This window comes from Trichechus manatus, unplaced genomic scaffold (genome assembly GCF_000243295.1).
Source record: "Trichechus manatus latirostris isolate Lorelei unplaced genomic scaffold, TriManLat1.0 scaffold00138, whole genome shotgun sequence".
NCBI lineage: Eukaryota > Metazoa > Chordata > Mammalia > Sirenia > Trichechidae > Trichechus > Trichechus manatus.
In genome coordinates, this window is record NW_004444074.1 from 3,949,690 (window position 1) to 3,972,406 (window position 22,717).

General features: G+C 52.1%; 1 protein-coding gene across 2 annotated transcripts in view; it reads left to right on the plus strand.

The window, feature by feature from the left end:
* Window positions 1–93: 93 nt before the first annotated feature.
* RHBDL3 (rhomboid like 3) overlaps window positions 94–22,717 on the plus strand; it is a 51,665-nt gene continuing 29,041 nt past the window's right edge. Inside the window, exons 1-3 of one of the 2 annotated variants that reach the window (XM_004385401.2) lie at window positions 95–212; window positions 1,790–1,813; window positions 19,718–19,876. In XM_004385401.2, the coding sequence (XP_004385458.1) occupies window positions 102–212; window positions 1,790–1,813; window positions 19,718–19,876 (294 nt within the window). In that variant the 5' untranslated portion in view covers window positions 95–101. Of the gene's footprint in view, window positions 213–1,789; window positions 1,814–19,717; window positions 19,877–22,717 lie in introns of both variants that reach the window. The other variant, XM_004385402.1, reaches the window with a different exon arrangement.

The window sequence follows — 22,717 nt, forward strand, 5'->3', positions numbered from 1 at the left end:
CACCGAGCCCCACGAGCGGCGCGGCCGCCGCGGCGCAAAGTTAGCCCGGCGCCCCAGGAAGAGACCTGCAGCCGCCGGCCGCCCCGACCCCCGTCTCGGCCATGGGCGAGCACCCCAGCCCGGGACCCGCAGTGGCCGCCTGTGCGGAGGCGGAGCGCATCGAGGAGCTGGAACCCGAGGCCGAGGAGCCGCTGCCCGCGGCGCCGGAGGACGTGAGTGCCCCCTCCCCGCCCGAGCAAACTTTCTAGGGGGAAGTAGGGGACGAACTGCCCCCGTCTCGCCCCCGCGGGGCAACTTGAAGGTTTCAAGGTGACGCGGGAGCGCCCGGGATTGGCCGGGTCCCCGCGGGCGAGAGGGGGCGGAGGGACCCAGCTCCCCCAAACGCACGCGCGCACCACCCCTGCTGGGGCTTCCGCGGCTTCCCTGCGGGACACTGCTCCGGAACCCGCTGCTCAAGCCGCCACACCGGGGACCCGCTGGCCGCCAGAGCCCCCTCCCCGCGCCTGGTGCAGTGCCCGGGACACGGCGTTTTCCCGCAGAGGCGGCCGCGTCACAGCAGTGGCTACCCTTCCCCTCCCACTCGGGACCTGCGGGCTCTTGGGACCTCTAGAAGGAGCGGATGCCGCCGAGTCCCTGGCCTCTGGCAGCGCAGACCGGTCTGGCGACCCCTTTCTCTGCTCCCGGATTAGCTCTCGCCCGGCACCTTCACTGTCGCGACACTGATTGGAATTCAAACTGGCCCCTCTCCCTGAAGCCGGCCGACGGAGGGACGGAAGGGAGACTGGAGCGGTTTGTCTCTCAGAAGGGGGCTCGGGAGTCCAATACCGCGTCGGTGGCAGGAACGGTCCCCTGGGCGAGGATAGGGAGGAGCTGCCCCAGAGGGCTTCCCTGCCATCTGCTGCCCGAGTCTCCCTCCCTCCAGTCCTGCGAACCATCGGTGGAGCCGGCACCGGGGAGTCCTGGGAACTGGAGTTTCTTAAGCTTCTCCCTTCAGGGATGAAGCTGCAAATAGAGGGGAAACACTGGGCGGACACCCTGTCCTGCCCTGACCCTCCCTCAGGATGGGGAGATGGGAGTGAGCCAGGACCCCCAGCCTACAGAACGTAACCTGGGGACGCTTAAGGGCTTCTCTCGGCTTTATTTCCTGTGGTTAAACCTATCGCTTTCTTCTGGCCCCCGACCCGTGCTAGGATCTCCTGTACTCACTCACCAGGTAACACTCAGTCTTGGAAGAGACTGGATGTGCTTCAGGAGATTTGTGACCCCCACCCCCAACCCAAACGGCAGGCAAAATGTTAGTGCTTCTGTAGGGGTGAGTCTTCCTGGGTGGGAGTCTCTGGCCCCCAGCAGGTTAAGAAGGGCTGTAGCAGGGCTGATGGAATAGCAGCGGACATGCATTCCCCGGCCTGGGTGCAGAGAGGACATGCGCTTTAGGCAGCAGAAGTTATTAGAGGCACTTGGACAGAGTTGAACAGCTTTATCTGGTAATTGTTGAGAATCACCCTTGTTCTGCTCATCCCTCCACCTGCCTGTCCCAGAACAAGAAAACACCCTCCACCCTCACCCCAGAAATTCCTTCCCTTTGCTCAGCGTAGACTCTTTTGAGGGGAGCTCTTCCCAGGTTTTCCCTGCTCTCTTGTGCTCATCTCAAGCCTGGTGATGACTCCTGGGCAGCAGCTGGGAAGCTATGTTGGAAACATCAGAGGGCTACAGAGGCCTTGGTGATAAGTCTGTGTTTCTTTCTTTTTCTCCTCTTCCTCTTCTCCTGCATGGCCTCCCTCTCTGCCAGCACTGGAAAGTCCTGTTTGATCAGGTATGTGAGCAGTTAAATCCTCCCTCTTCCTTCCAGCCCTCCCCACAGTCAATCTCCCTGCTTGCGTGGGCTTCCCTAAGCTCTGTGCTCCTGAGAGGGTGACATGGGGTGGGGGTGTGGCTTAGTGCATCTCTGGGGCTGAACGACACTGCTCTCAGTTACTCTCCAGGTATCAGAAGGAGGCATTGGGCTTCCCTGAGACAATCCCTCCCCTCCCCCTGCTCCTCCCAACTCTGCTGCACCAGAGCCAGGTTTATACCTTGTGGAAATTGGAATATTAATTGAATGCCCAATAAATTCTCTATATGCCAGAGGATTGCAGTAGGGGGCCAAGGAGGTGGGAGAAGGGCTTGGGTTAATGTCCCCCCTCCCTTTCTACCACCACCACCGAAGGTCCATGGCCACCACTGAGGTCAAACCTCTGCCATCCTTATGTGCCCTTTTGAAGGCTGATTCCACTTCTTGAATTCTTCGGTAGGGATGGGGGAGTGCTTGGGAGTTGCAGAAAGAAAATGGCATGTGATGGTTTGCCATGCCTAGAGCCTAGATGTGGGGAGTGGGTTGGGAGTGTTGGCTTTTGAATTTGGAGACAAACATTGGACTTTCAGTAAGGAAATATCTCTCCTGTTAGCTTGGTACTTGAGTTGGGTGCTGTTGTGTCTCCCAAGACTCCCCTGCTTTCTTCTCCCTGCCTGTCCGATAGTGCAGAAGGAGAAGAGGCAGGGCACGTCCCCGTGTCGGGAATCACGCCTTGAAGAGATCAGTCTGGTTGAGCCAGGGGGAGTGTGTTGGGTTGGAGTGGGAGATAAAACTGAGAGAGTAGCTTGGATGCAACTTCAGGCAGGGGAAGCCTTTGAAAGTTTTTTTTAGCAGATTTGTTTCTTGATTCCAAGCAATGCTTTGGAAAGATCCCTCTGTGATGGTGGGATAGAGGTGAAATGGATTGCAGAGATGAGACTAGCCAGGAGTCTGCTCACTGAATGGAGACAGGCACCTAGACTTGGAGGATAAGAGTGAGAACGGAAAGGAGGAGGGACAAGGAATGGGATAATTGTAGGGTCTTGGCAGACGGTTTGGCGAAGCACCAAGCGTTATATGTTGTTATACGTGAGGTTGTCATGAGTCGGCGCTGAGTCAACAGCGGCAACTAACAACACAACAACAGATGATTGGAGCTTTGAGTGGAATCCCATACACAGCGTCAAGATTCTGAACCTAAGAGGAAAAAGAAAAGACGAAGCAGGGGGTAGTTGTCAAAAATGATGGCTTTGGTTTTGAACAAGTTCAATTTGAGGAGCCAGCTAAATGCAGATGCCAAACGTGGACATGCAGCTTGAAAGACGTGGCGGTCCTGGGGTGAGGGTGAGGGGTGGGTCTCGTTCACATTAACCACTGAGGCTTGGCTGTGGTTTGGGGTGCGTGCACTGGCTCCGGTCCTGATGGGTGGAGCATCTCTCCCTCAGCTCCCTCCTGAGTGCCACCCACTCTCCCTCTGGCTCTTAAGAGCACAGGGGCTGCTGGCCTGCCGCCCTGAGGCAGGAGGGAGCTGGCGCTGCTGCCACCACTACCACCACCACCACCAAGCTGCCAGCCCTTCACACCTCCTGCCAGATTTAGAATCAGAACCTAGAACAAAATGTATCCCTTTTTTCCTCTGTCTGGGCCTGTCTTTCTCATTTGATTAATTTCCTTTGCCAGTCCCTGTGTGTGTGTGTATGTTTGTGTGTGTGTGTGTTTATTTTTTAAAATGAACCATTTGGGTGAATGAAGGAAGCTTCTAGTACAGAGATCTTGGAATTTGACAGAGCAAAGAGAAGGTGTAGCACCTTACATTATCAGGTGGCCTATGGAATCTGATTTTTCAAACTGGAGGAGATCCTGGATGTTACTGAGAGCTTCCTCCTACTTCTGGGAAGGCAATGCAGAAACCATTCTGGAAGGACACAATTAATTCTATAAAAGAAATGACCAACACTTACTCTGGGCAAATGGCTTTTCTCACTGTGAGTTGCCCCATGTCTGCTCCCCATCCCCATGCAGCACTAGAAGCCCATTTCTAGCTTCTGTCATCCTGTTGGTGCTTTGTGTGTAAGGAGGGCCGTTTGTGAGCAGAGCTTTGACCTCTGGTCAGATGTCCAGTTCCTCTGCGCTCATGTCTTACTTCATTAAAACAACATAGCCTAGTCCCTTAATAGGGCTAAATGAAGAATCTGTATGAAGCTTCACAAATGAACACGACCTCAGAAGGATGCCAAGTTTCTCAGAAAGCTGAAGTGTTGTATCCTTGCTGCCTCTTCCTCTAGGCCTGCTTGAAGGTAGAGTTTGGTGATTGGTGAACTTGGTACACTTAGAAAAGAAAGTTTGGCTGGGGGTTGCAGACAGCCTCCCTACCCCTTAGTACAGAAATAGACACACTGTTGGTGAATGGGGGCAGCTGTCAATTCCTTCAAGCAAATGTGGCTCTGGAATGCATCTTCCAGAGGTCAGTGGAATGGGATGGTGGCCCCAGTCAGGCATGTCCTCCTTCCCTTCCTGAGTCAAGGGGACACCAGTGGTCACCCAGTTTCAAACTGGAACCTGCCAGGGCCTGTTTATCAGGTCTTAAGATGAGTTGGACCAGTTCATGCTGTCTGGTTCTTCAGTTGGTGGAGTAGCCCTGACCCAGCATGAAGCCAACTGGACCTTAAGAGCTAGAAGCCATGACCTTGGCCTTGTTGGTCCTGTATGATCATCCCTCAACTAAATGGCCAGAGATGCATTCTGTGGGAGTTGGAGGTGAAGAAAACAGGTGGCCCAAGTCCTTTGGAATTTTACCTGGACCCCTGGTGTCCTGCGCGTTTGTCTGGGAGCTTACGCAGGGGTGTAGCAGGGTCAGTCCACGCCATGCCCTGTCACCCATTCTCCCACTTCCTCCCCGTGGGTCCCAGAAGTTAAAGGAGGTAGGAACCCCGAAGGTCTTCAGTTCAGCCCCCTGATTTTCCACGTGTTCGTTTCCTGTTTGAACTTCATCTCAAGGGAGTTGCCCTTTTATATCCTTGGGATCTTGATGGTTTTCCTAAATGTTTTCATAGATTTTAAGTTACCATCAATATTAATCTTTTGTAATATTTGGTGCAAGCACTTTCCCAAAACCTTTGGGTTCCCTCTTTGTTGTTGTTGTTAGCTGCCGTCGACTCATAGCAACCTTCACAGGACAGAGTAGAACTGGCGCATAGGGTTTCCAAGGAGCGGCTGGTGGATTTGAACTGCTGACCTTTTGGTTAGCAGTCAGGCTCTTTTACCACTATGCCATCAGGGCTCCATCTTGTTGTAGTGTATATAATATTAAGGTAAACATGACTTAGTTTGCTGTAATTGAACCTGTTGGACTTTTCCTTCGTGATTCCTTCTGTTACTTCAGACCTGAGAGTGTTTTCATCATCTCTAGACCTCGTAAATATGCACGTCTATTTTTCTTTTTTCCTCTTTTTTATTTTATTTTATTTCTTTATTGCGTTTTAGGTGAAACTTTATAGAGCAAATTAGTTTCTCATTTGCACTTCTATTTTTCTACGACTTAAAAAAATCATCTAACCCTTTACTCCATCTGTATTTTATTTCTATCCATCACTTATTAAGAAACCCTTCCTTTAAACATTGTTTGAAAAATTATATCATTTGGTAAATTTTTATATGCAGTTAGGTTTATTTTTTATTTCTGATCTATTCCATTAATATTTATAATTTTGCACAGGTAATGTACCCTTTGTGGAGCCCTGTGGCACAATGGTTAAGCACTCGGCTGCTGACGCACCCAGCGGCTCCATGGGAGAAAGACCTGGCTATCTGCTTCCGTAAAAGATTACAGCCTAGAAAACCCTATGGGGCAGTTTTCTCTGTCACATGGGGTTGCTATGGGTCGAAATTGACTCAGCAGCACCTAACAACAACAATGTACGGTTTAGTTATTCCTTTATATCTCTTATGTAGGTTTCCTACAAGCTCCTCTTTTTCTGGTTGTGCTTTGATCGTTTCACTCTCGGTCCCTTCCTGAACGCCAGGGTCTCCCCTGAACCCAAGCTCTCAAGGATCCAAGGTCAAATAGCAGGTCAGTGGCAGATATCGGACTGGCGCCAGGTTAACCCACAAAGGGCTTCCTGGGTTGGAAGAGCCATTTCCGAATTTGCCCTTAAAAATGCCTCCAAGATCTCCAAATGTTTAATGAGTCAGAGGGTTTGAAACAGTGTTTTGCTAAGTCAATAAGACACAATAACTTTACAAGCTCAAACTAGAAAGAGGGAAAAGGAAGAATTGAAAGAAACTTGATGATATCACTGTGTTTCCCTTTTCCCCTTCCCACTGGGGAGCATGCATTTCCCAGAGCCCAGAAGGAGACCTCCGCTTTGCTAATCCAGCAGAAGCAGTGGCATCACTAGGGTTGGTGTCACCTGGTGTAGTAACTCTTGGTGTCACCCTCATGCTAATTACCACAATATTGTAGCTAAAACACCAGAAAATTTAACGAATCAGCAACTGTAAAAACACCAGCAGCAACTGTAACAACAGTGCATGCTTGTAGCACGCGCAGACCACGTAATTTGAAGCGGCATTGGAATTGGGTAATAATGACAGCTCCGACCAGAGTGCATTAGAAGGTTCAAAAAGTAAATTAGCATAGAGTTTTAGCCTTGTAGGCATATTGATACATGTAAGCTGGGCTTATGAAAAAATTCTTTTTGTTATAACTAACTACAGGAATACTTTTGTAAAAAATAATACATTTCTGCTGAAATACTGCACAAAAATTTTACAGACAGTCATTTTGGTGTCACCCCCTCTGAGAGTGTCACCCAGTGCCATCCGTACCCCCTCATCCTCCTAGTTAGGCCACTGATCAGAAGGAAAGCAGACAAGTCCTGGCTATCCCACTGAAATTATAACCATGTGCCACGAACAGGAAGCTTGTATGGGCAGCTTTGGACAGAACTTTGGATTTGGAGTCAGACCGACCTGGCTTCAAATCTTACTGACTTTGTGATTGGTGGCAGGTTATATTAGCTCTGCGAGCCTCAGTTTCCTCATCTGTAATAAAAAAACCCTTTGCCATCGAGTCGATTCTGACTCATACTGACCCTATAGCAACCCTATATGACAGAGTAGAACTGCACCATAGGGTTTCCAAGGAGGGGTTGGTGAGTTCAAACTGCTGACCTTTTTGATTAGCAGCCATGCTCTTAACCACTTATGGGGATAATAATCTTTAACTCCATAGGTGACTGTGGGAATTAAATGGAAGTGGAAACTCCCTTCACAATTCTTGATACCCAGTGAATGTTCGACAGACGTCTCTTGACTGGGAATCAGAATTTGCTGGAAGATGCACAGGGACCGCTTGTAAGATCCAGGTCCCACGGGGAAGGCCGTGGCCGCTCTAGACCAGCTCCTTCCCAGTATGGCCTCCTGGAGAGAGAGCAACTTCTGAGCCCAGAGGAGTCCCCCTGCCCCCAGCCTGGGAGCCTTCCCTTGGCCTGACCCCGAAGCCCACCTCATTTGCAGTCCTTCTGCAGGCTGGCTTAAGGGGCCTCTGGGAACTGAAAGAGGCTCAGATGGAGCGCTGAATGGATCAGTGAGGAGCTGCAGAGAAAAACCGTGCCCCAGAGACTGCGGCATTGGCCACGGCCCCCAGAACACATGATTAACCGGCAGAGAGGGGTTCCCAGAGAGGGACAAAGCCATGGGCTTAACGGGAGCCTTCACATGGGCTCTGCACCCCCAACCCCTTATCAAGTGGCCTCCAGGACCATTTAGGCCATGGACTTGCCTCCACCACAAAGCCAGCTTCCCTACCCTGCCCTGCCCCAGTGACCCCATCAGTCATGCTGGAGTTAACTCTTTTATCCCTGACCACTCACAAAATAGCATTTGATAGTGATTGAGCAGTAAGGCCAAGACACTCGAGATTGGGGGCTGCCTGCCTGCCTCCTGACGCAGAATAGGTACACAAATGTGTGAGGGCCTGACAAGTTGACCCACAGCCCTGCATGCGTTGTCTTGGGTTAAAATATCCTCTCCAGGAGCAGACCCTGACTGTGGGGCTACCTCACCTATCTTGGCCCCTCTAGGTCTGCTGCCAGCTCAAGGTCCATGAAGTATGAGAAGGTCGGTGGAAGCATTTTTCTCATTTGCTCATTTTGTGAACGAGGAAACTGAGGCCACAGAAGATAAGTGACCTTCTGAGGCCATTTGGTGCATCAGTGTCAGAGCTGAGACTAGAATCCAGCTGTCTGTCTGGCCAGAGTTCCTGCCAGCAGGCCGTCCATTTGATCACTGGGCAGCCTGGGGTGACTAAGGCCAGCGGGGTCCTTCAGTGGAGAGGACACAGACTAGTCAGGCAGATGTGGGTCAGGTCCTTGTTCTGCCCCTACGAGCTATGTGACAAAGGATAAGCCAGCTAACCTCTTCATGCCTCAGTTTTCTCCTTTGTAAACTGCCTAGAATAATACCATCCCTGCAGGGCTGTTGGAAAGGCTAATGAGATAATAATTTGTTCGTAGTACTAGGGACAGGATACAGTGAATACCTGATACAGATATTGTTGTTATCACGTTACTGGAATTTAAAGAAATAAACGCTGTTTTCAAAATGAGCACTGACATTTGATAGATCTAAATCTTAAAGTGTCCAGATCTGCATTCTGGGTGTTCCTTCTACCATATCATGCTGCGTTCTTTGGGGCAGAAGCTGGAAAACCACATTCCCCCTCTAAACTTTCCAGAGAGAAAGGAGAGAAGTCTTTGGACAAAGGCTGCCTGGGGAAGAGTCGATGCCCCAGCATACATTTCCCTTCTGCTCACCAGGCTTGTCCCTGCCTGTGTGGCGGGAGTGGGGCTGGGAACGAGGCATCTGGTCACCAAGGGCTGGGGCAGCCTCCCCTCTGCCCGATGTCCCGATTTGTCAGTTCCTGCTGGAGCATTAGTTAGTGGTCGATTGTGAGACTGAGACCAGAGCATTGTCTTGTGTCACAGAAATGAATCCATGCGTATCTTGAGTTGTGAACAACCAGGGGTAGCCCCCGTCCCCAGTCCCCCAGCTTTTTTGAAGTGGGGTACAGGTTTGAGATGGTAAACATTTTTTGAGGGAGCACACATTGAGTGTCTACTATGTGCATATACATCCATTGTCTTGTTTTGTTCTCTCAGCAGCCCTGTGAGGCAAACAGTGTTCTTCCCTCTTTACAGAGGAGGAAACTGAGGCCTGAGGGGGCGGAGCTTGCCCAAAGACACAGAGCAAATGAGGACCCTCTGCAAAGGAGGGGTATGTGGTGTGTTTGTATGAAAGGCTCTGGCTGGCTTCTGAAACAGGGCTTACCCCTGGTCCCCAAAATCCTTTGGGCTCAATGCAGTTGGCAGAGGGACCACTGGAAGTGAATGGGCAGGTTACCAGTAACCAGACCCCATGTGTGTCCAAGTGGAACTGTGCTCCATAGAGTTTTCGATGGCTAAAATTTTGGAAGTAGATTGCCAGGCCTTTCTTCCAAGCTGCCTGTGGTAGACTCGATCCTCCAACCTTTTGGTTAGCAGCTGAGCGCATTAACCATTTGCACCACCCAGGGACTCCAGTGGGCAGTTCAGTGCCCCTTTATCCTTCCCACCCTGCTCCCCTTCCCTGCGTGCTGCCCCTGGATCTCTGAGCTCTCTCCTTTTCCCCGGGGACTGGAGGGACCCTTGGAGTCTCCCAGGGGAAGCAGAAGGAGAAAATAGGTTTGGGCTGAAGGGCAAGAATGGAGCAGATGTTAAGACACGCCCCCCCCCCCTTAGCCCTACCTCTCCCTGCCTGCTGCTCCCCTGAGAGTCCAGGGCTGTATGGCTGTGACTTGGCTCCAGTCCCCAGGCAGCTGTGACAGCTGGGCCCTGATGAGTCAGCATAGCCATTATGTCTGCTCTTGGGTGCCCAAGGGGCCTGCCTCTGAGTCACAGCCCCCTCCTGCCACTGTGACTGTGGCAAAGGCAGGGGTCATTCCTGGAGCGGACCTTTGTGTGTGCCTCGGAGGCCTTCCAGGCCCTAGAGGGAGAAGCAGTGTCTTCCTGAGGAGAGCTCTCCCAGGGTGGGAAGGAACAGGACCTGGTGGGATGAGGTGACCCCCCCCCCCGCCTCTCACTGTCCACCCAGCCCCAGCTTCCTGCATTCCAGGGAAAGTCTGCGGCCTCTTCTTCCCCTCACTGGGGAGGTGTGGTTTTCTGAAAGCATGCTGACTGTCCAGTGGCTCAGCCGGGGCACAGCCCTGGGCCCGGAGGGACCTCAGGGATGAGGCTTCCCTGCTGAGGGAAAGGCGTTCTAGCTCCCTAATCACCCCCAGCCCCGGATCTTGGCGTTCAGCTCTCTGACTTACATGGGGGATGCTCAGGAGTCTGGCATGGGGCCCTTGGGAGAAGCCCTTGTGAGAGGGATGAGCCATCTCTCCCGGTGGTGGCAGCTGAAAGGACAGAAATAATCCACTGGGAATCCTGGAATTGCTGAGCGTCTCCAGCTGTCAAAGGCCTGGCCTGGCCAGATCCCAGGGGAACAAGGGCGATGGTGCCTCCGTCTGGGGAGGCCCAGGGACAGGAGGGGCCAGAGTCTGGGTGTTAGAAACTGGTCTCTCTCCGTCCCAGGGAGGCATAAGGCCTTTCAGAATCCACTCCCAGCCCCAGCTTGGGGCACGCCAAATGGTGCCTGTTATACTCACTCTTGCCTCTGTGCCAGTCGTTTACCTCTGTGTACCTCAGTTTCCTTATCTGTTAAATGGGGCTAATAACACTCGAGGGTTGGTGTAAGAATGTTGTTGTTGTTAGGTGCCATTGAGTCGGTTTTCAACTCATAGTGACCACATGTGACAGAGTGGAACTGCCTCATAGGGTTTTCTTGGCTGTAATGTTTACAGGAGCAAATTGCCAGGTCTTTGTCGCATGGAGCTATAGGGTGGGTTCAAACCACCAACCTTTCAGTTAGCAATTGAGCACTTAACAGTTGCGCCACCGGGGGTCCTTTGGTGTAAGAATAAAAAAATAATAAAATATATGTGAAAGGAAGTATTTTAAAGAGGCAGGGGAGGAGGGAGGTAGGGAAAGGGTGTGAGGTGGTTTTCTTTCTGGGATGAATTAGCATCCTCGTTTGCAAGGAAGAGAAAATGGAACAGAAAGCCCCTACTCCCATTACTTCGCCTCCTGACCTCAGCAGCTGCAGGCCTGGACCTAATTTACGGGGCTGTAAATATCCGTGAATGGGCCCGAGGCCCCTGGTGGGCTCTGGCTGTTGGGTGGGGACAGCTCTGCTGAGCCCTAAACCCCTGGGCAACCTCGTTAATTCTGCTCTGCTCAGAAGCCGTGGTAATGATGCAAGGAGCCGGCAGATGAGCTGTGGTAACCCCTGCCCCAAGTGGGGAGGGACAGCTGCCTGCGCCTTAGCCCCTGCCCAGCACACAGGCCCTGTGGTCATTTCCCAGGGCTCATTCTGCCTTAATGGAGCAGGAGAAGATGGTGAGGATGGAGGTGGGAAGCTTGCCCGAGATCACACAGATCCCTACCTTCTAGACCCAAGAAGTCTTCACCAGGATGGCAGCTGGTTCACTGGCTGCAGGTGCAGACTTTGGAGTCCTTGAAAGTGCCCACACCCCTGATTGAAGTCCTGGGCTCTCCAGATCAGGACAGGGAGGGGTTCTTCTTGGGAGAGGAGGATCAGAGAAGGGAATTCAAGTGCTGGGAGCGAGGACCAATGTGTAATTGTCCTGGGAATGCAGTTTGTGCAAGTCACACATACATAAAAGATATAGAATACATGGTTCCCTTCTTATGCTTCGTAGCTGCAGGGTGAATTCAGAAGCCTTAGCTGGGCTTGCTGGCCTGGAGCAGGAGGGGAAGAGGCGGTGCTGCTGTCCTGGGTGCTGAGCAGGCAAATCCCAGCTCCGGCGGAGTTTGTTCCCTGAGAGCTCAGACTCAGCGGCCCCATTAGGTCTGTCACTGATTCCTCAGCCTCTCCTCAGGCCTGGTGTCCTCAGTCAACCCTCTGGCTGAGGCCTGGATCCTGCAGACTTCTGGCTTTGCTGGAGAATTCCAGGCAAAGTGTCAGTTGCCCTGAGGGAAGCAAAAGGCTGGTTCAGAACTGCCAGCAATGGGGCTGAGCGTCACAAAAGGGAAAAATGGACTCTACTCTGGACTCATGCATTTGCCCCAGAGAGTGTTCCATGGAGTGGAACTAATCCTAGAGCAAATGTTGTTAGTCCCATCTAACAGGTAAGGAAACTGAGGTACACAGAGGTAAACGACTTGTGCAGAGGCAGGAGCAAGTATAACAAGCACCATCTGGCTGCCCCAAGCTGGGGCTGGAAGTGAATTTTCAAAGACCTTAAGCCTCTCTGCTAAGGAGAGAGACCAGTTCCTAAAAACCAGGTTCTGACCCGTCTCATGAAAAAATAGTATGATCAAAGATCAAGTAAGTTTGGGAAATGATGTGCTGAATGAAATCAGACAGATTTTTCCACTGCAAGACTTTGTGGAGCCCTTAATATGCTTTTATGCATCATGGCCCTCCAAGAGGGTTTCCCTAACTTATGGGACCATAGAACCCTTATTTGTTGCACCATCTTGGGTTTGGTGTTCCACAAAACACACATTGGGAAACCCTGAGCCCGCAGTTGTACTTCATACACCTGAACAAGCCAGAGAAAAGCGAGGAAGGGAGGGCAGGGCTGGAACCAGCCAACACCAGCGGGGGAACCTGAGACTAGTCCCATCTCAGCCACTAACTCAGTCTGTGACTTTGAGCTCTTGCTCTCTGCGCGTCTATTTCCCATCTATAAAATGAGCACAATGCCTGGCCCATAATCAGTCCTTAGTAGATATTTGTTAAATGAATGAATGAGAAGCTTGGGCTGGGATCTGTCAAACTCCTTTTAGCCACAGCATCCTAAGGTTGGAGGAAGGTGCAGGCCCTGGGCCCCTCTGCCTGGGTGTGAATCCAGCTGCACCAGTTACCAGCTGTTCAGACTTGGGCAGCTCAGCTCTCAGTGCCTGGTGATCTCCCTTGTAAAATGGAGCTAATAATAGTATCTACCTTAGAAGGGTTGTCGTGAGGTTAAACGTTGTTGTCGTTACTTGGTTCCCATTCATGGCGACCCCATTGTGCAGAGTAGAACTGTGCTCCATAGGGTTTTCAAGGCTGTGACCTTTCAGAAGCAGATGGCCAGGCCTATCTTCCAAGGCACCTCTAGGTGGGTTCGAACCACCAGTCTTTCAGGTAGTAGTTGAGTGCTTAAGGAGCCCTGGTGGCACACTGGTTAAGCAGCTAGGCTGCTAACTGAAGGGTCAGCAGTTCGAACCCACCAGCCACTCCAAGGGAGAAAGATGTGGCAGTCTGCTTCTGTAAAGATTTATGGCCTTGGAAACCCTATAGGGCAGTTCTGCTCTGTCCTGTAGGGTTGTATGAGTTGGAATTGACTCAATGGCAATGGGTAGGTAGGTAGGTAGTCAAGTGCTTAACTGTTTGTGTCCCCTCAGGGACTCTGAGGTTTAAATTGGGGGACCATGTAATTTATCATTTAAACTGGGATACTAGAGAGTGAAAGGGGTATTGTGAGGTTGTGGGTTACTCTTCCCCAACCCCAATTTGTATAGGGTGTGTTTATACACACCCTTCCCCAACCCCAATTTGTATAGGGCGTGTTTATACACACAAGGGTGGGTATGGACTCTCTTACTTCTCCTCGAGGAGACAAGGAAGAGTTCCTACCACTTCGTTTGTGGGGAAACTGAGGCAGGTGGTTAAATGATGTGTTCATCATGTTGGCACAGCAGCTGGGGATGGGGCTCCTTCCAAAACCCCCCTGCCCTCCCCACCCCAGAGAGGCGGAAGGAGCCCCTGGTGGCAGCATTACAAGAGGGGACCATTACAGAGAGGAAGGGGTCCAGGGTGGGAGATGGGAGATATGGCAGAGGGTGTGAGGCTGCAGGCTGGGGAGAACCGGTGACCTGGAGGATTAGGGGGCCAGCAGGCTGGGTGCTGGCAGGATTAACTGTCCCCAAGGAGCCTCTCCCTGCTCTTTTCAAGGGCCAGGCAGGTGGGCAGGAGAAGTAGGGGGGATAGCTCCTCACTTTGTACCGTTCTCCCCCCTCTGCCACCAGCGTGCTCCATTCTGGCCGAATCTGGCCTTGGCCCCCCTCCTTGCACAGCACCAGGCCCTATTCAGGTAGCAGCTGCGAAGATGCTCCCTGAGTTCCCAGGCAGCTGCCTGGACTCAGCCCAGACCTCATGCCAAGAGTGCCCCCTGCCACTGTGGGCAAATCCAGGGCACAGAGCACCCGCAGGAGCTCCTGGGGCCTCACCAAGGAGGTGGCTTTTATAGGACCTGTTTCCCCAAACACTCCAGACCACTCCAGCAGGCTGTGTAGGAGGCCAAAAGGGCAGAAGTGTGCCCAGAGAGGGCCAGCTCCGGCTTTGCGGGCGCTTCAACCCTTGATTTGACCAGCCAGTGAAGCCGGGCACTGAGCCAGTGCCGCCTGGCCCTGGGTGGGCTGCTGTCCACATTTGCTCGGTTCAACCCACCACAACCTGAGGGGATGCTAGCCACGATTAAGATGAGGCAGCACGGCTCAGAGAGGAGCCATTTACCCTAAGTACGCAAACCATGGAGCCCTGGTGGTGCAACGGTTAAGCACTCCACTGCTGACTGAAAGGTCGGTGGTTCAAACCCACCAGCCTCTCTGAGGGAGAAAAGACCTGGTGATCTGCTCCCATGAAGATTACAGCCTAGGAAACCCTATGGGGCTGTTCTACTCTGTCATATAGGGTCTCTGTGAGTCGGATCCACAGCACACGACAGCAGCAATAGTTAGTGGCCGAGGCAAGAATGGGATTTCACCTTGATCCTTGCTACCCCTGGGTGAGGGCACAGCCTCCTTTAAAAGCTCTCTGTTTCCCTCAAGGGTGGTGGGACCCCCTCTCTCCTGCTTTCTGTGTGCGTCCTATCTTTGTCTCTTGCTCCCTTTGTCTCTCCCGCGGCTCTCTGCCCTCCCACCTCCCCTCCCCATGCCCACCATCAGCCTCTGCTCTGGCCCTCATCTTCTCAGGTATTGGGGGGTGGTTGGGGGGTGTCCTGTGTACATCCGTGGGGCCCAGGCAGCCAGCCCCATCCCTGGCTCTCCCTCATCTCCCCCAGTGTCCCTGAGGCCTCATTATCAGGGTAGTGGTGACCCCCCCACCGTCTGGCCTGTCTGGCCCTGGCATGAAAGGTAGAGTTTTGGCAGAGAAGGGAGGCTCGGCCTGATTCCAGCTTGTTTCTGCAGTCTAGAGCCTGTGGTGTGCCTGGGCAGGGCAGGGAGGCGGTGGTGGGGGTGGGGGTTGGAGGAGCCACAGGACAGCCCCTGTCACTAGACCAACAGCAGGGAGCCCTGAAGGGGGAGGGGTAGGAGGGGAGCAGGTGGTTCTTTGTCTGGAGCAGGAATGAGGGAGAGGGGCCCTTGCCTGATCTCAGCCTACCTCCCTTGCCCCCTGTCCTCTGAAGCGTCTGAGGCAGCCCCTGGGAGAGGATTGGCGTCCCTGTTCCCAGTGTACACAAGGCCAGGAGACCTCCTCCCCCCAGATGAGGCAGGAGGGACGCCATGCTGTGTGGCAGATCACTGCCCTGCCCTTCCTGGCTCCCCCTGCAGTGCTCACTGTGAATTTTCCCAGGATGCATGGTTGCTTCTCAACCTGCACCCCTACCCCCCTGCCCCCTGTGCCCACCCAGCACCTGAGGGCCACTTGGGACCAGGCGGAGCCAGGAGAGTGAGTCCCTGTGATGGAGTTGGGGTAGTACAAGTGGCCTGTGCCAGCCTGAGGTGAGGGGGCAGCTGGGGAGACTCGGGGATGAGAAGGGTCCCGCGCACTGAGGAAGGAGCTGCTGTTCACATTTGTTAGGTTCAACCCACCACAGCCTGAGGGGACGCTAGCCCCGTTTAAGATGAGGCAACACAGCTCAGAGAGGAGCCATTTACTCTAAATACACAAACCCTAGTTAGTGGCCGAAGGAGCACTGGTGGCGCAACAGTTAAGCACTCCACTGCCAACTGAAAGGTCGGTGGTTCAAACCCACCAGCCTCTCTGAGGGAGAAAAGATCTGACGATCTCCTCCCATGAAGATTACAGCCTAGGAAACCCTATGGGGCTGTTCTACTCCGTCATATAGGTCTCTGTGAGTCAGAATCGACTCCATGACACACAGCAACAGCAATAGTTAGTGGCCGAGACAAGAATGGGATTTCACCTTGATCCTTGCTACCCCTGGGTGAGGGCGCAGTCTCCTTTAAAAGCTCTCAGTTTCCCTCGAGGGTGATGGGACCCCCTCTCCTGCCTTCTGTGTGCATGCTCTCCCTCTCTGGCTATCGTTGCCATGTTCCCTCCCTTTTCAGCTTGCCTCAGCTGAGCAGTAGGGATGTCAGAATGGTCGCTGTTTGGGGGCTTTTCTCTGTTTAGGGTGGAATTTGGGAACCCCTGGGGCTCCTGCCTGTCCCAGGTTGACACTCACCTCTTTGGTCCTTGAATTTTGTTTTTGAGCCACAGAGCTGCCCCTGGAGGCTGAAGGTCAGTGCCTACCAGCGGTGGTTTAGAGGTAGTGCTAAGCTCTCTGGGTGTGGCATCCTGGCTCCGCGGCTTTCAAGGCAGTTACTTAACCTCTCTGTGCTCACTTTTCCGTGCCTCCATTTCCTCATCTGTTGTATGGGGATAACAATAAGACCTACTTCATAAAGTTATTGGAGAGGTTCAAAGAAACTGTGTACGGAAAGTACTTAGAACAGTACTTGGCCCCAAGAAAACATTCAGCAAATATTAGGTGTTTTATTCTTGAGGGCCTTCTTTAAAGCCTGAGCAACCAGCCCCATCCCTGGCTCTCCTTCACCCCCAGGAATCCCCCAGTGTCCCTGAGGCTCATTATTAGGGTAGCAATGACCACCCCCCTCCCGACTGTCTGGCCTGTCTGGCCCTAGCATGAAAGGTAAAGGAGGCCCTAGGGTAGGTGAGTGTCTTAGTTATCTAGTGCTGCTATAACAGAAATACCACAAGTGGATGGCTTTAACGAACAGAAGTTTATTCTCTCAGTCTGGGAAGCTAGAAGTCTGAATTCAGGGTGCCAGCTCTCGGAGAATGCTTTCTCTCTGTGTCAGTTCTCGGGGAAGGTCCTTGTCATCAATCTTCCCTTGGTCTAGGAACTTCTCAGCACAGGGACTCCGGGTCCCAAAGGACACACTCCACTCCTGGTCTTCTTTCTTGGTGGCATGAGGTCCCGCTCCTCTGAATCTCAAAAGAGATTAACTCAAAATACAACCTAATCCTGTAGATTGAGTCCTGCCTCATTAACATAACTGCCTCTAATCCTGCCTCATTAATATCATAGAGGTTAGTATTTACAACACATAGGATAATCATATCAGATCACAAAGTGGTGGACAACCACACACTACTCGGAATCATGGTTAGCCAAGTCGATACACATTTTGGCGGGACACAATTCAATCCATAACAGTGAGTTTCCTGAAATACTTGATGGTGATAACCAAATAGATCTCATCTCTGAAACTTGGTATTTGAGGTTGAGGGTGGCGGGATATGCAGATTTAAAAACAGGCCTCAGTAGAGATGTCCTCTTTTTTGCATTCTGACTTGTGGCTCCTGACTCTTTCTCTTGAATTTTCTTAGAAATGCTGCATGCAGAGTCAGTTTTCCTAAAATAACCTGCAGTGACCTTAGCTATAAAACGAGAAACATGGGTTTGGTCTTCTGGACTCCCCGGGAGCATACCTGGCGGCACAGGAAGCCACCCCTCATCTTGCACACACGTGCACCCCAACGTCTGTTTGCCTTTTAGAATCGAAGCAACTCACAGTGGCGCTTCCGAGATGCGGTGAAAGCTTGTGTGTGAAAGCACTTTGTGACCAGGAAAGCTCTCACACCCGCGAGAGACCAGGGTGTGAGGTCTCTGTGAGTCAGAATCGACTCCATGACACACAGCAACAGCAATAGTTAGTGGCCGAGACAAGAATGGGATTTCACCTTGATCCTTGCTACCCCTGGGTGAGGGCGCAGTCTCCTTTAAAAGCTCTCAGTTTCCCTCGAGGGTGATGGGACCCCCTCTCCTGCCTTCTGTGTGCATGCTCTCCCTCTCTGGCTATCGTTGCCATGTTCCCTCCCTCTGTGTGTGTGTGAGGGAAGGGGCGTTGGGTGGACTCCGTGAGGACAGAGAGCCTATGGAAGAGGGACAGAAAGGTTGTGTTCTTCTCTTCGGGAGATTAATTCAATCTTGCCTCTCAGTGAGTCACTGAGACTTCTCATAGAAAATTAATACCTGTCTATGGTGGAGCAGTGGTTAAGTGCTTGGCTACTAACCAAAAGGTTGGAGGTTGGAGTCTACCCAGAAGCACCTTGGAAGAGAGGCCGGGCAATCTACTTCCAAAAAATCAGCCATTGAAAACCCTATGGAGCACAGTTCTACTTTGACACACATGGTTTCCCCATGAAGCAGACTCCAGCCAACGCCAGCTGGTTTGGTTTAGTCTGGGTATCTATCCAAATATCCACTACTGAGTGCCAGTTATGCAGGCTCTTTGCTAAGCACCAGAGATAAGATGTGATGCCAGCCTTCAAGGAACCTACAGTCTAGTGAGCAGGCAAAAGAGAGGTATCAGCAGGCAATCAGAGAACAATGTGGGAATGGTGCTCCAGAGGTTTGTCATAGTGCAGGGGGCCCGTCAACAGATGGTTGGATAAACAAAATGCCGTGTCTCCATACATGGAATATTACTCAGCCATAAAGAGAAGTGAAGTTCTGACGCATGCTACAACGTGGATGAACCTTGAAAACATGCTAAACGAAATAAGTCAGACTCAGAGGGACAGACATGGTATGATCTCACTTAAATGGGATATCCAGAATAGACCAAAGTTTACTAGTGGAAGGGAGAAAGAGGGAGTTCTTGCTTTAGGGGCACTGAGTTTCTGTTAAGGGTGATGAAAAAATCTGGAAACAGATGATGGAAATGGTTGTACAACACGGTGAACGTAATTAATGTCACTGAATTGTACATTAAAAATGGTTGAAATGGCAAATGTTTTGCCATATATACTTCATCATGCACACAAAAAAAGGTGCTGGGGGAGCAGTAGGACCAGACCACGTCTGAGGGGAGCCTTCCCAGGGAAGGGGACATCTGAGTCATCAGGAAGTGTAAGTAGGAATTTCCCAGGGGGACAGGGAGGACAGGAAATTGGAGGCAGACGGCCCGCATGTGCAAAGCTGCAGAGGACCAAAGAGTGCAATGTCTTTGGGAGAATTGTACAATTCTTTGTGCCTCCATATGGGCATGCATGGGGCGGGGGCTGTCAGAGGGGCCACAGCCAGATGGGAAGGGCTTGAAAGGTGTGCTTCTGCTCCCCAGGCCCTCCAGCATCCCTGCTGGAGTCCCCTGGCCCAGCCCCCTTCCCCCTTGCCTGTCACCCCTGGAAGGCCTTCTGTGGGAACTTCGTCCTTCTTCTTCTGACCTCTTCCCTGTCCCAGGCCCCAGAAGCTCCTCATCTTCCTCCACTCACTGCCATTTCATTCTTTTCCTTTTGTCCAAGGTCAGGAGTGAGGGTGGAGGGGAGGGAATCCTTTAACCTTTCTGAGCCTCAGTTTCCTTATCCTCACTAGAGACGGCTGGATATGGTGATCTCATACCTCTCCAGGGCCTGCTAGGATTTAAGTGGTCGTCCATGCCATATTTGTATGTTTCCCATGGGGCCTGAGAGATATCCCAGAAACTTCCTGGGCCTCTCTTGGCAGAGGGCTGGGGCTGGGAGCTGGTGAGTGGTGGAGATCGGGCACCTGTGCTGAGAGGAAGGGGTGTCCTGCTGATGCCATGGCTGTCTGTGCTTCTCCCTCAGTTTGACCCTGGGAACACAGGCTTCATCAGCACAGGCAAGTTCCGGAGCCTCCTGGAGAGCCACAGCTCTGAGCTGGACCCGCACAAAAAGGAGGTGCTCCTGGCTCTCGCCGACAGCCACGCGGATGGGCAGATCTGCTACCAGGATTTTGTCAACCTGGTGAGCACTCTGGGGCCCTTGCCACTGGGAGGGGCCTGTTTGGGGTTTGTGGCTTAGATGACCCTTTTAAATAATTAAAAAGATCTGTTGGCCCATAACACTGAAAAAGTCCAGGCTTTAGCAAGTGAAAATATGTCACCAACAACTCAGTGTCTCTTTGTGTCTTGGTTCTGCTTTCTGCAGAGTCAGCCCATCCTCAAAGCAGCCTCTGACAATTCCAGACATTCCCCCTTGTGGCAGCAAAATGGCTGCAGCTGTTCCAGCCTTCACACCCTCAGTTCACATCATAGAGGGGAGGAGAGGGACTCTTGTGGTAGTTCCTGCACAAGGCCTGAGAGTTCCTCTCTCCCACTGGCCTAGTTGGGGTCAGGTGGGATCTGTTGATTAGCTCAAGCCAAGCATTGCCCACTCCTGGAGCTGGGAGTAGTGTCAGTCCCATGAAAATGAAGGGCTAGGAGTGGGGAGGGCATTGTTGTCAGTAGAAGGGGGTGGGAAGTGGATGCTGGGGTTGGGGGGAGCGTCAGAATAGATGTCCCCAGGAGCAATGGAGCACATGGCTGGAGGCCACAGCTCATCAGACCTACTGACATATGTCCTGGGTTGTCAGAGGGCTGGAAATGGGAAGCCCAGTGGTCTGATATCTTGGAGCCGGACTTCTTCCTCATTGGGGATTATTGCTATGCTGTGACAGGGGCTACTGTGGTAGAATTGGAGTGGGATTCAGTGGGATTAAGCAGGCAGCGTTTTACCCACTGTGGGATGGATGAGACATTGGTAGATGCAGCATGAACCAGCAGGATGACTACAAGGCCAGAAGTCTTTACTTAGTTTCCCCACTGGTGAATGGAAACAGTCACCTCTCTTCAGGTCACACGCGGAGGTGGCAAGAGTGAAAGGACTTGTGTGAAGCTCCCTGGGCTCCTAGAACCTGAAAGCGTGTGTAAGTGGGGAGCCAGTACCAGTGCTACCTGTCATTGGTGCCACATGACCTCTCTGATGTGAATGCCCGTGCTTCCAAGTTGTGTGAATATCCTCTCGGCCGAGGGACTGCCTTTGCCCGAGAGTTAGTGTGGTTGCAGGGAGCATCCTTGGAGTGAAGGACGCTGCTGCTGGTCAGAGTGGACCCAGGGAGCAGAGCTCCTGGAAGGGCAGGGAGAGGGCAGAGCTCAGTGGGAGGGCAGAGCTGAGCTGAGTGTAGGAGTTGGGGACAGTTGGGATCCATGGGATGAGCCCAGCAGCGTCACCAAGGCCAGGGCACAGGTTTGAGCCCACCCAGGCTCTTCAGCAGCCCCAGTGCTAGCATGCTTGCTAAAACAGGGGGTTCTGATTAGCCTCAGAGCAGAGTGAGGACACGGCTGGGCCCATGGGATGTTTTGTCCCGGCGGGGTCAGAGAGCTTACTTATTACTGATGTTGAAATTTCTCTGTTAAAATTCAGAGCCCGGGAAGTCAGCCATTGCCAGGAGTAGGGCTGCCCTGGAGATCGGGACCAAGAGGGGGCTCACTGAGGGGGCAAGTAGGGCACAGAGCTCAGGGCCTCTGAGCAGCCTGAGTCTTAGTCTTGTTCTACCTTTGCCACTCGCTGTAAGCCCCTTTCAGCCTGGGCTTTCCTGTTTGTAAAGTGAGGCCACAGAATGCCCTCTTCAGAGTTGTTGTAAGGATTAAATAAGATGAAGTTTTTCTTGTCTTTTAAAGTTCTTCCACTAGGTAAAATTCCTCTGCATCCTTTGTGAACCCTTTCCAGCCCCCAACCCAAGCAGAATGAATTACCCTTATCTAGAGCTCCCATAGTGCTTTGCTCAGACTTTTTTCTTTTTCTTTTTATAGCATTACAGCTGAGTGGCCAGGGTTGTCATGGATGGGTGTGCAGGTTGTGTACTGTACAAGGGTGCCTGGCTGAAGAATGAGTGGGGACTGAAATCTGGTCTGGGCATGGGGTGCATCCATCTAGAAGGAGAGGCCTCTTTATCTAATTGGCACAAAAGTGCCATGTGGGCTAGCATGACTCCGGAGTCAGGCAGATCTGGATTTGAATCTAACTCTGTGATTTACTAATTACAGATCCTTGGGGAAATTACTTACCCTCTCTAAGCTTTAGTCCTCACCCTTATAATGTGGAGATAATACTATCTACCAAATATATAAGATGACATCCCTTTTTGCTGCTATTTACACATCTGTCCCCCCTTGTAAACTTTGTGATTTCCGAGACCATGATTACCACTGTGTCTGGCATGATTCTAGGCACATCAAGGATACAGGGTGAATGGTGAGTATGTGTGTGTGTGTGTGTGTGTGTGTGTGTACGCACACATCCCTTCTGTACTCATGCTGAGTCCATCTCCACCACAGGTTTTCAGGGCTTCCTGGCCATGAGTAGGTTTGTGAGCGTGTGTGCACGTTGGGGATTGGGGTAGAGAGTTGTAAGGGTGGCTGCAAAATAATTTGACAACGTAGTCCTGCCTGGGGCTCACGATGTACATGGAGCCCCAGCCCCTGCCTGCATTTACAGAACTCCTGAGCCATTAAGAACCAGATCCAAGCTTTATCGGTATGGAGGGGATGAGGATAGGGGAGAGTTGGAAGGGGTTCACCTGGGGAAGCCTGCTAGAGAGGATGAGCTTTAAGCCAGATTTTTAAGGTGAGGACGGCAGAGCCCAGGAGTGGGGAGGGCACTACAGATGGAGGCTCATACCATCTGGTCTGGTCGGAACCTAGATCCTCTCCAGCTACCTTCCCCCGACGGGAGTTGAGACCCCTGTACCTTGGCCTGGCGTGGTTCACTTCACCAACCCTGTCTGGTTCCTGCCTTCAGGGTTAGCCTAACATGTACGCTGGCCCA